Source organism: Alligator sinensis, unplaced genomic scaffold (genome assembly GCF_000455745.1).
Source record: "Alligator sinensis unplaced genomic scaffold, ASM45574v1 scaffold701_1, whole genome shotgun sequence".
Lineage (NCBI taxonomy): Eukaryota > Metazoa > Chordata > Crocodylia > Alligatoridae > Alligator > Alligator sinensis.
The window spans coordinates 2,403,321-2,416,625 of record NW_005841915.1 but is presented as its reverse complement, the minus strand read 5'-3'; the positions used below and the strand labels follow the sequence as shown (position 1 = coordinate 2,416,625).

Here is a 13,305-nt window from a genome sequence, read left to right as displayed (position 1 = left end):
TTTCAAGGCCAGCATCATGATCTGTGCATGTTTATTTCGGCACTGGAAGACAAGAAGACATGTCTGCTTGTGACTCTAATCCATTTTAGACCAAGCAAAGCCCTACCCTCTATCATACTGGCCAGTTCTTTTCAAAAAGTACGCTATGATACTGATTGCAGTACCTCTGTGTAGCTACAATGAAATATGAAGAAGATAATTTATACTACCTAATATTAGTACAGTTGGCCCTTTAGGGGATTAGCTTAATTGCTTATATGATTTGCCAGGATTTGTGGTAAAATTTACAGAGAGACTTAGGCGGTTGTAAGTGTTCACATGCCTGCAAGTTAGGTACCAGCTCTGGAAGAGGAACTTATAAACACAAGTCAAGGCACATAATTTTCTGTTTTCTAAATGGAGAGAGCTGAGTATGTAGAATTGGGGTATAAAATTTATGCAGAGTCAGGTTGTCAGCATGAATTTTAGACCCTAATCCTATACACCCAACTCTCTCTGCATCATTAGGAAGAGACTTCAGATCTGAAAGACCTGACTCATGGACCTAGAACTATATACCAAAATTGGATCAAGTCCACAATGCTGTACAGCTCAATGAAAACGAATCCCCTTTTAGGTAGTATACTCCATACCCCAGTTCACTGCATACAGGATGGCAATATGCATGCCATGGATAGCCTGATGCAATTCAGAAACCCCATATTGGGAAATCTGGCAATGACCTCTCAGGAACTGGAGAGCCTGAGGAACACTGGTAGTCTGGGAATTGTGCCACTGAGGGCATGCTTGACCGTAACATAGCCATGGATTTCTCCATGCTCAACAAGTCACCGACCTGAGGCTACCAGGTATTGCTAATTTCCAAATAGCTATTGCCAACTGTTCATGAAAATGCTGGTGTTGGCAAACTGCCTCTAGAGCAATGATGGTCAGCTTGACATAGATCTTCTTGCTACCGCTGCTTGTCATTCTAAGTCCGTGGCACTATCTACTCCCATCAGTTTATGCTTACCTCTCTGATCCAGAAGGGCAGCAATGCTCTACGAATGATCCCAGAGAAAGCCATCCTCTCTGGAAACATCTCTCTTTTTCCTCTGGCATGTTGTTCTCAAACTTGTACAAGATTGAGTACAGCTTTAGGAAGCACCAGTTCAGTACTGGGGTAATCCAGCCCCAAGATGTCTTTCTGTGGCCCAGTAGGTAGCAGGGTTTTTAAACAGGAGAGAAAGCATGGCTAGGTAGATCACAAACTTTTTTTTTTTTTATTAAGCCCTCTAAATTTGAACTCAGTAAAAACATATGTTATGAAAACAGCACACAAGGTTGTATATCCTACAGCACACAAAGTTGTCTATCCCCAAGTAAGTTCTGTTCTCATACTGCCCTCTGTAGACTACTCCAGCCAAGTGAAGGGGAAGAACATACTAATGCCATTACTCAGAACTGGTTTGTAAACAGCAGTTTAATGGGAGATGCATTAATTTAAAAGAAAAGTGCAAATATCAGATAATCATGTTAAAACGCATACAATTTCAAGCCAGTCTGTCTCCTGTGCAACTCAAGATGCAACATTCACGTGCTTTCTCATTTTAGGATTAGCCATTGAAAGATATAAATAAAACTTAGGATCTACCTAGCATGCAACTACCTGTTCACATTGCTATGCATGGTTAGGTATATTTTAAAGGGCAGGGATAGACTATGGCACTATTATATTTGTACTATATAATTATGATACCTTTTTCAAAAGAAGTGTTTTAAGTTTTAAATTGCTAGCTGTATTACAACTTCTGCCAACTTAAGTCACCAGTTAAAGAGCTGTTAAAACCAAATCTGACAACCCCAGAAAAAAAATCCTGCTTCAAAAGTGATAGATTTTTAGCAGTTCAGAAAGGATGGTTTTCTAACATAAAGGTAATATGCATGGGACCCTACTTTACTACGTATTCATTAGCAGAGACAAATTCTGAACTACTTTCCTTCCTATTGAAATGCTTCACAATTGGCACCTTGTACATTCCTTACTAAGCTGTTCCTTCATTGTAAAAGGAGATTTTTGGCAGAAAATTCAACTGCCTTCAGAAGGCAGTTTTTGGCAATCTGATCAGCCCTCTGTAGCATAGAAATGGTGTACTATTGTTAGTAGACAAGCCTTCAAGATCACAATGCTGTTTCAAAATGGGGCATGTTGTACAGTACTAAATCAATTTTCAGTGACCCATCAACCTAACAGTTTAGACTAACCGTTCCATCTGGCATAAGCATTAGAGCCAAAATCAGGACTTGCTATATTGAATGAGTCCAGCATGTGTAGAGATCTACTCATCCTGTCCCCCCAACCCCCATCTGCACATAACAACGATTCTCCACTTGGTCATCCTACACAAGGAACTGCTCTATTGCAAACACTCGTCATACCATCCTTCTATTTGCAGAGCAACTTTTGTTGCCCTCTCTGCAAACACACACAGCTAACACAACTGATTAAAAATGTATTTTTATTTTGAAAAGAAAAAAGTGCAGAAACTGAATCACAGGATTACATTCCTTGACCATATGATACAAACCCAGACACCAGTGAATCATTCAACAATATATTTTGAAGCCACAGGTACTTGGTACAACAAAATAATGACATTAATATTGTTATGCAGGCACCACAGTATATCAAGGGGCATATATAATAAAAATGCTATGTTCAAGAGTTTAAATCACATTCATATCACTAGGCATAACACTTACAGATCTGTTGAGAAGACAAAACAAAAACCATGCTGAAGAGTGAAACATTTAAAAAGGTAATTCATACAGTAAACATTTAGTGTTTGCTTAAAAGATGGATATCTTAAAACTGAAGCGGTACAATTTAACTTCCATAAATAAGTCCAGTAAGATATAGGCATCTCTTAATATACAGTATGTACATTAAGCCCTATTGCACAATGATGATTGACAACTTTAGGGTATAATTTTTAGTTAGATCACTATGAAATAAAAGCACAGAATAAATTACCATGGGTATTCTCTTGAAATAGGTAAGAAATGAGATGGGGAAAAAATATCTAAAAAACAGATCTGTTTCACCCCCAAGGAGGATAACTCCAAGTTGACAACTTAGCTTCCTGTCCCAAGTTGTCTTAAATTGGAATAGTGGAGGCATGGTGTGAACAAGGGGTACACGCTTAACAGGAAAGTAGCTATGAAGATTCCTGTTGCCAATAACCCTGGTCTTTGGATGAGATTTCACTTCATTCACATGACGTCTTTGGAGTTACAGTGTTTTTTTAAAAAATAGAAATAGAATTTTGAAAAAAAATTAGAACAAGGTCTGGACTGTCTATAGTGTTTTGTGACCGTAACAAAGTAATGGTCACCCATCTTTAACTTTCCAATTGTCAGGGTTCTTCGAGTGTGGTACCACTGGAGGTAAGAGATTCCTCTGGGAAAAATAGTATTTTGTATTACTTATGAAATGTTGCATAAGGCTGTAAATAGACATCTCATCTAAGCTGGTTGTGATTGTCCCAGGTTTGAATCAAAACAGGAGGGGCACAGCCCTTTACACATGTAGCCCTTCTAAGCTGCCTTGCTGTTCCTCTGCCAGTAGGTAACTAGGGAGAGCGCACAGCCTGATAGGGTTGTCCCTGGAAGAAACCGCAGTTAACATGGATGTGCAGTTATGCCCCAGGAAAAAACACTGTTAGTACATTTTTTTTTGTCATACTTCGTAGGTAATCTAAGTAGGACAATGAGGACGAACACCTGCCACAAACTTTCTCCTAGGAAAAATGCTATTTACAGCAAAACGTAGTTCACAGCTAGGTTTGATTCCTAGTAAAAATACAGCTCTAAATGTATGTTTTGGTTCAGGAGGCTGAATGCTGATCAAGAGATTTGTTGGTGAAACATTACATAGTGTTTCTCAGAAATGAAGCCTCGACTTTGACAAATTCCCAAATATTTGCTATTAAGTAGGTATCAAAATATCTATTATACATCTTTTCTCACATTATGACATATGGCCTATTTGTATCATCTAAAATCTAAGATACATCATTTGATAGGTTTTCTATAAATTAATCAAAACATTTAAATAGATTCAGCCTTCACAAAAATAGTTCTAAGGCAATTTTCTAAGATTACCAATACAGCAAATGGCGATTGCTCTCAAATATATAGTGCATGCGACTAAATTGCAGTTTTTTGGTATGCAGTATCCATAATGCCAGTCTCTTCTATTTGAGATGGACAGCTAATGTCAAAATATGGGAAGAGTTGCAGGGCTTTCCGAAACATTCCTTTTCCCAGGTTTAGAAAAAGCCATCCCTACTTTCCTAAAAAATAAGTCCCTCTGCATTTGAAAAAATCTTTCAATATCTATGGAATTATATAATGAATATGATCTATATTCAGGTTCTTTTTCAAAGACAAAGTCAGGCTATTTGCAACCCAAAAAGGACTTTAGACCTGGTGTCTTTTCTAAGATCCTATGCTCTTCAGTATGAGATGCACAGATGTTCTTGAGACACAAAATGAACATCTAATTTGCTGTCTGGACAGATCAACAATGACCTTAGACCAAGATTCTTCACATCATACAGTATAAGTTTTATTTTCTGTGTTAATATATTTGTCAAAAATGTAAGAATTAGAACAAGAAAATTGGCATGGAAAACCAGGGAGACAGATGCCTTGCAGGCTTGAGGTGGAAACTTAAAAATGATCATGAAAACTAATGTATAAAAATTATAAAAGGCAGAAGTATGATTTTGTATTGGCTTCTTAAAAAGCAGCTTAATCCAACAACACTTTAGGACTGACAATGCTATTGTGTACATATACCAGTGACTGGCTATGCTCTCTAGACACTGCTGGAAAGCACATGCTGATGGTTGCATGAATGCAAGGCAAAATAATGAATACACTTTTGGCAACGCCCTCCCATTCTCAATAGATGCTGGACAGTAAAAATGCCTGTTAATGGAAGTATTTTCTATGCAGTTACATTTTCAGAAGGACATCTGAACTATAGTTAATCTACCCTGACAAAACCTCTTCTCCACAGAAGTACTTGAAGACTTGCTCCAGCAAAGTATGTAAGCTTAAAATAAGTTGTTAAGCTGGGTAACTTGGGCATGTTGGTCTACATTATGGATCAGTACTACTGCCACAGGGACAGAGATTCAACTCCACTGAAGTCTGCACTCAAGAACCTTTGCAACAACCAAACCCTTCCTCAGCCCTTAAGTTTGGGGTATAAATGGCATATTGGCCTGTTTGGCACCTTGGAGAAAAGAATTACAAACGAGACACTGAATGCTTTAAACAACTTTTGGTCACAGGCATCTGAGACATGCCCCACATATAAAAAAGGTCTATTAAATTACCTACAGAAGTGATTTCTAGATTTAAAGAGAAGTTTTTAATATAACCAATAGAAAAACACCAGGGCATTCCTTTGTTTTGCTACAGGTACAGTTGGAATATTATTACTGTATGGACAAGATGTAAGAAAGGCTAATTTAGAGCCAGCAAAGGATGTTTATGTTGAAAACCAGAAAAAAGGCTAACTTGAGTTGAAAGATACTGAGCTTCAAGGTGAAAAAAATTGTGCCCCCTATGCATATCATTGACCAAAATGGCAGCTTACATTTTCATAAAGCAGCTTCTGAAACAGTGGAGCTGTAACCTTTAAACTAACATTGGCAAGACAAGTGCATTTACCAGGTTGATATGGTAGTGTGCTTACCTACAATGACACCTCTGTCTGGAGTTGAAGACTGGGGAGTAGGGTGTTAAAAACAATTTAAATACTTAATATCTTTATGATTATTTTCCTGTTTTAAAATATAATACTGTGGTTGCTTGTATTAAGCAATGTCATGTTTTACATTCATTTTAGAAGGACAAAACACCTGATTAGGAAGAAAATAATGCACTACTACTTTCAGAGTTACAGAAGAGACGGACGATATCCTACCACTTTTACAGTTAACATAGTATGAAAGGAGCTGAACAAGAAACCCGATACAAGACCAAAGGTATTCATTATCCTCGATTTCTATGAAGCCCCAGACCACAGGTTGAGAGGAAAGTTTAAAACATGCTAACTGAAAAAAAAAAAAAAACCCAAAAAACCCAACAAAAACAAACAGCGTTCTTCACCCAGTGACAGTGTTCTTGCAAAACCACAGCTACACAGGATTGGCACTTCTGTCACATTAGGAAATACATCTCATGACTTGATTCAGAAGTGACCAAGCTCAGGTTTGGCTCATGCATAGCACCATGTATGAACTACCAACTCAAATAAACACTAATGTAGAGAAGTGCTGCAAAAGGTGAATGAAGGATGGAAATTCTGGAGGAAAGGCACATTGTTTGGGGACAAAAAGACCTTGAGAAACCACCGAGAGAGAAAGATCAGGATGCAGACTCATTTCAAAGAACAGATAGCAGAAGCAGACAGCAGAGACAGACATTAAAGTACTTCAGTATAAGCACATATAAAGATACTGCAGGAGTTTGTTTTCTAAAGCTCTCTTGGGACATTTAGTAGGCTTGTATCCAAGATGCATTAGTACTTGAAAGCAAATGTTTACCTTTATATCAACTTATATACCAAACAACTTGTGCAACAGTAAAATTAAAATACCAGGTCTGGTTGACTTTGAAGGAAGTGATCGCTTCTTGCTGGAAGTGTTACATGAAAGTAAATTCATTTTGAAAATTTGGTCCTGGACGAATTTGAAAGAAAGAGCATGCTAAAGTGAAATGCTATGAAAAATGTGAAGCAAGATAACAGGCTGTGCAAACGGTAGCTGTAGCTATAGCTGTGAGTCTGCCATCTGTAGACTGAGCCGGTCAGAATGCAGATTTAAGAGTCTGCAGTGGTAAATAAGAGCGTTGTGGCAAGGCAGAGAGCTCTATTTGTTTCACCAGAATACATATGGAAAAATCGAACTATACTAATGACTCAAATGTACTGCAGAGCTTGTTTGTGCATCAGTTAGTTTCCAATGAGTCACAACCAGCGACACATACCTGAGCTGAAAATGTAGGGCAAATTATTGGTCCTGAAAAATGACATGATGGGATCTGTGTACAGCCAGCTACTTGTTACAATGCAACTGAAGACAAACCCTACAAACTAAAGTCATTCAGGTGTGAACCTGGGGCAGCATGTTAAAACTTCACTATATTACAGTTCTTTTGTATACAAGCACAGCAAGTCAAGAGTAAGACTGCATTTGGAAACTAACTTATCCTACTAGCGTCCGACTTACTGAAGCTCTCATTAATAGTCAGGACACCTTAAGCCATTGGAGCTTTCCCATCTGCTATAATGGAAATACGTTTTCTTTAAAAAGACCAGCGGTAACCCTGAGAGATGCTGAGCTTCCAAGTCACCTGTTGAGGTAAGTGGGGATGGCATCTACTCAGTACTTAGATCAAGTCCAAAAGGCTTTTTAGGTGAATGCACTAGCCTTCTCCATAGAGCCAGCCATGCCAGCAAGTTCCACATGAGATTACAAACCTAATAAGGGTGCTTGCAGGGAACATGAAGGGTGTGTGATATACCAGCTAAATTCTTTAACAACCTTTAATAGACAGTGTTTAGCCTGTATATTTACACCTGGGTGTGGCACATATTTTTAATCTTCACCTCTCCTCGAAACACTGGTTTGGTGACAGCTCCTCTGTGCTAATAACATACTCTCACTTTCTTCTCCTCTTTCACCAAGTCAAAGTAAAATCTGGGCTGGTTGGATTAGCAGGTATCATTATGACCAGGCTGTAGAGGCTGTGATAGTTTACGTGCTCTAACATAGCCCGTGTGCCCTAATTAAGGAGTTGACTAAGATTACTTACTCTAAGCAAGCTCCATCCTCAAAACAGTACAGCTTCAAACTGGTGTCCCTAGGGAACTAACGGATCATGAATCAGCCTTTCACTTCTGATAAATTCATTGGGTTGATTACTAGGGCCCTGCTCTAAAACAGCACAGGTATGAAAGTCAACTTTTTTTGGCAATGCAGGTCTGAAAACTTGCAAGGAGCCAAACAGCAACTATTTTGCATCATTAAGCTTTTATGGAAAGACACTAGGTTTGGGGGATGAACTACTCACAGCTTTGCATGCAGTCACCTTCCTGCCTTACTGCTCCAAGCTACTGACATGTCACCCCTGTAACAAGTCTAGATACCTTAAGTTGCTTTAGGAAGCACTGGCTTTCTAGTGAAAGTCTATAGCACAGCATTCTCAGCCATGTTCCTCATCCTTTTTAAAGGGGCAAACCTCGATGATATAAATTAAAATACTGAATCCCAAGGGGATTCCAAAGAATTGAAGACAGGAAATTCCCAGTTCCAAAAGACCATCATAATATTACGAATGTTTAGGTTTTAAAATTCTTTATTAAGAGTATTAATATTAAGAATCTCTGAAATAAGCATGCAGTATATCAAGGTATACGTCATGGGATTGGACTCAATGTTTAAGCGGTACCATTTTTGGCTATGAAGCCTTTGTATCTATTGAAGTTTGTGGGCTTTAAAGAAGGTGCATGAGAATTTTAGGTTACTGTACAGCATCTGCCTTTAGCACTAAATTAACTTGTTCCTCTACCTTGTTAATAGTGGCTATTTGGTAGCACACAAAATGGACCTGTTCTTCTATCATACCATCTGCCCTGCTCATATGCCGAATTGTTCAGTTAGCATCACTGAAAGAGGTGGGTAGGAAGTGTGCTGTCCATTCATCAGAGCAGCTGGTAAACCCTCAATATTTGGAAAAAATACTGAAACAGTTCTGGGCTTGCCACCTGTGAAGTTTATCTGACTGCGAATCAAAGCACTTCAAAAAGCTGAGACCAAAAGCCTTACACTGCTTAAAATATAAATAAACAGAAGTCTGTATTCTTTCCATCATCTTCCCCAACCTAATCAATTTAGTTTTGCTTTTTAATAGAGACCTTCTGTGCAATACTTTTTCCTGGAGTGGTTTCTCTTATAAGTAGCTGGAAGTGCACATTCATGTGATCTTAACAATCCTGCTGCTAAATCCTTAACTATGCAATGTAAGAACAGCAGCTTCTCTAATGGGAGAAAAGCACACTAAACCAGATGGTTTAATGGGATTTCAATTTTATAGCAACCTACAACAGCATGGGAATTGTAAATATTTTCTTAAACGCTTTGCTCCTAAATGGACGACAGCTTTGATGAGACATGTACTATTATATCAGAGCTTCCTCACTTCCACACACTAGTACATCGATATACAATATAAAATGTTCATTCTTTTTAGTGTGCCTCTCTTATTTGCTTCTATGGCATCTCTGGAAAGATACCTGCAACACATTTATATTGGGCATAACATGATTTTTTGGTAGTTTGACAGTGCAAATCCTCAGTTTGCAATGTTTTAGGAGCGGGCCACTTTCTACTCTGGTTTGTGGATGAGGAAGTTGTGCTCTATGGGAAACCAAGTGCACCAATGGCACAAAATGGTGGCAGGACGCAAAACCTCAAACGGTTAGTGAACACATTTAGAAATGTGTGCGAGTGCCACAGAAATTTCAACTTGAAGATATGTGAAAACATTCATGAGTTCCCTTCTTTACACCCCAGCTGGAACGCACAGCCTGTTATCTGGCAAACATGATATTTTTCTTACTAGAGAAGTGTTTTTGCTTATGGTGAAATTTGCAAGACACTCCACAAAATCTGTTCTCTCTATCCTCATCCATAAATAAGTTTTGCTACTTTCCCTGTAGCTCTAGAATTATTTAAAGCACTGTCTCCCCGACTCCTAACTCAATCCTTGCTTGAATTCCTAGCAACACAAATAATGTTGCAAAATTCCTTGATTAAAATAAAGCCCCGACTCCTCATACTCAGCCAAGGAAGCTTCGCAGCACTGCTTACTCTGTATAAGTAACACGATCGTTCTTAATAAGCCACGTGTGATTCTCTGTACTTGTGCCTCCATTTTAGCATATGCATGGTCCCTGGTTTAAAACAAGTTGGTTTACAGAAACAGAAATTGAAGAAGAACCACTCAGACCTTTAAGAACATCAACTTCTCTTTTAACCTCTATATGCAATTTATGGAAAAAATAGCATCCTTCACCCTTCTAAAGAAAGAAAACCTCTTTTTACATTCATTAGCCTGACTATGTGAAACAAAGAGGATTTTGTGGGGAATGGTTTTATGAGGATGGCACCATATTAGGAATGACTTATTCCAGCACAGAAGCTTCACAGAAAGGGAGAGAGACACTTTAGTTTTCAAATCAGTTCTTGGGAGGAAAACAAAAAACCAACCGAACAAGACAACTTTGTTTCTGTGCATGGCTCAGAGCATCCAGGCTTGAATATATTGGTAGGTTGGCCATTTTCTGGTCAAATATTCTCATTGGTTCTCACAGTTTAGAGGTGAAGTCTAGCAGGCACACTTTCGGTCCTCTGGTTTTGCTGATTCTAGCTTCCCCGAGCTTCCTCCATTTGCTGTGTCAGATACTTGTGTCTTGTCAACACATTGTTCCATACGTTTCATTATCAAGTCCAGCAGTGTGTCCACGGACTTCTCCACATTTTGTCCAGTAGCTGCACTTGTTTCAAAGTAGGGTATGCTAACATGGGATGATTAAGAGATTCATTAGGAAGAGGTTTAAAATTAGAGATGAGTCTAAGAATAACATTCAGAACTCAGACAATTGATCCCTCTCCCCTGCCCTCCATCCATCTGCCTCACAACAATTTTCATGCTGGAATAAAAAAAATAAATCTATCTAACTCTTCTCCATCCTACCTGGTCTCTATTGCACAGGTGTGCTCAGGCCAATCCATAGAGATGTGTACAACAGTCATGTTTGTCAGGAGATTCAAGGCAATTTGCAGTGAGCCCTAGAGTTACAGAATTGCTTACCCATCATAAGATGGTAAGAATCTTTTCCTGTTTGGAGCAGGGCTTTGATTTTTTTACAAAAAATCTAATGTAGGTAAATTAGGTTACACACTACCACGCACGGTTTAGTCTTGCCATTCCTAAATGACATCCTGGAGCCCAGAAAGATTCTTTCTAGTTGTGTTAGAGGCTTAGGATGTTAATTCTGCTCAAGAAGCCTGTCTTAACATCAAACCTCTGACATGTTGTTCATCTCAAGCATCCTCTGTTCTGAACGTTGATACAGACCTGTTTCTCTGCAGTATCCTCATCCTTGGACAATGCAGTATTCTCATTCTTGGACATCCCTTGGCAGTAAAACCCCCCAAATCTGAACTCCCTATATATGATGTAAACACATGTGTGGCTTTTGAACCACATCAACACACACATATCTACTGCTCCTCATATTACCACCACTTTATTTTGTGCTTTTGGTACAAATTCTTTATGAGCTGCAACATGCAGCCTTGCTGAAACAAGTCAGGGAGAATTGATGCTTTGTCCATTTACTGTATTTACTCAAAGATAAGACAAGGCCCTCCTGCCCCATCAGCATGGGGAAAAAAAGCCCCTGGTCTTAGATTTGGATACCAGCATACCACCTGCCCCCCCAGTAAATAGACTGGCTATCATTGAAGTGCTGCTAGAAGTAGCAAGTGGTCAGTCATAAGAAACTAACTATGAAGTTAACTAAATGCAGCCCATACTGAGCATGCCCATGAAACATATCACCCGCATTGGGAAAACCTTTTTTATGTTTTGGTCCTTAAAAAAAAAAAAAGAAAAAACTGACAGGTGCTCCCTCCACAGGAAACTGGCACATGGCCTAGAGGTACTACAATACCAGGCTGGCAGCAGAAGAGGCAGAACCAGCCCTGACACCATTGCCTTGTTGCCAAAAAATAGATTAGGGCAGCCCACCTGAATAAGATATAATGCCCATTGTGCTCAGCCCCCTCAGTGCCAACTCTTTTAAAGTTGTGGTGAATCACTAAATCAAATACATTTCGACTTTCTCTTCACTCCAACAGCTGAGCTGTGCCTTTCTTTCCCATTTCCAGTGATTCCTGTTTCTTTACCAGCCTTAAGTGTCTGGCAAACATCACCAAACTTCTGTATAGCTGAGGAGCTATGTTGCCCCACTCTGTCAGGCTACTGCATGCGATTAGTGTGGCCCTACCCTCTATGGGGCACAGGCAGACCAGCAGCCCTGCACTTCATCTGCATATACATTTTTGAGGGGTCCCAGGACTTGTAACAAGAACACCTGGTTCCAGTTACAAATGGGGGACTAATCAGCATGTGGATTCTTTGTAGGGGTCATGGGGCAGTAGGAGGGATGGTATCTGGAGTACACACACACACACACACACACACACACATATTCATTGTGCAGTGCTGGACCACAGGGTCACTATGGCTTGAAACAGTGTTGACTGCTGGGGCCCAGACCAATGAACTATATAATCATGAGCCTTTTGGTCCTGGACTAATATCATGCACAGTGGGCATGTCTACATGAGACGCTATGTCACAGTAGCGAGGAACCATGATGTTGTTGCTATATTGCCATAGCAATGAGCTCCCTCACCATAGTGCATCACTATGGCAATGTAGCCCCTAAAAATAACTGTGCGCCACCAGGACGGTGCAGTAAAGGAAATACTAAATGATGATGTGGTAACAACTGCGCCATGGGGGCATGTGTAGTAACAACTGGGCATGTCTATACGTGTATGTTGGCAGGGAAAATAACATGATCTGGCTGCTGCATTTCCCAGGATGAGAAAGACCGGAAATAGTGGAGCTATGGAAAAATTGGCAGAGAATCTCTAGGTGACAGGGATGGAAGCTGCCACACCTAAAACAAGGTAGAAGCAGAGAGCTGACAGAAGAAGACGACGACCTGGAGATGGCGGAGAACAATCAGAAGAAGGAGCGGAACATCAGAGAATCAGAAGAACTGAGATGGAAAGAAACCAGCGCAAGGGGAGAAAGGTATGAAGCAGAGAATTAAGGAGAAAGAGCTAAAGGACTGAAGCAACCCGTGGAAGAAGACAGGAAACAACAAGAACTGGTGAGGGATGCCGATGTGGAAAGATGAGAAGATGGGGTGGAAAGAGAAAGGGACTATGGTGGGGACCCATAGCTCAGGGTGAAGGCCCTCCTAACTGATAAAGAGGCACAAAGGAATACATATGTGGCCAGATATGCCTTTATGGAAAAAAACCTATTATTTGAGACACTGTATGTAAGACAGGAGCAATTGCCAAGCTTGCTGACAGGCAAAAACCGAAGAGCGTGGCAATTCACGTTCTGGGAGAAAGAGGGCTATGAGGAGTTCTGGGACTT

General features: G+C 39.8%; 1 protein-coding gene across 6 annotated transcripts in view; it reads right to left on the bottom strand.

The window, feature by feature from the left end:
* Window positions 1-3,431: 3,431 nt before the first annotated feature.
* RAB27B (RAB27B, member RAS oncogene family) overlaps window positions 3,432-13,305 on the bottom strand; it is a 64,635-nt gene continuing 54,761 nt past the window's right edge. For all 6 annotated transcript variants that reach the window (XM_006018860.2, XM_006018861.2, XM_025198169.1 and 3 more), the window contains one exon: window positions 3,432-10,636. In XM_006018860.2, coding sequence (XP_006018922.1) covers window positions 10,447-10,636 — 190 coding nt within the window. In that variant the 3' untranslated portion in view covers window positions 3,432-10,446. The remainder of the gene's footprint in view (window positions 10,637-13,305) is intronic.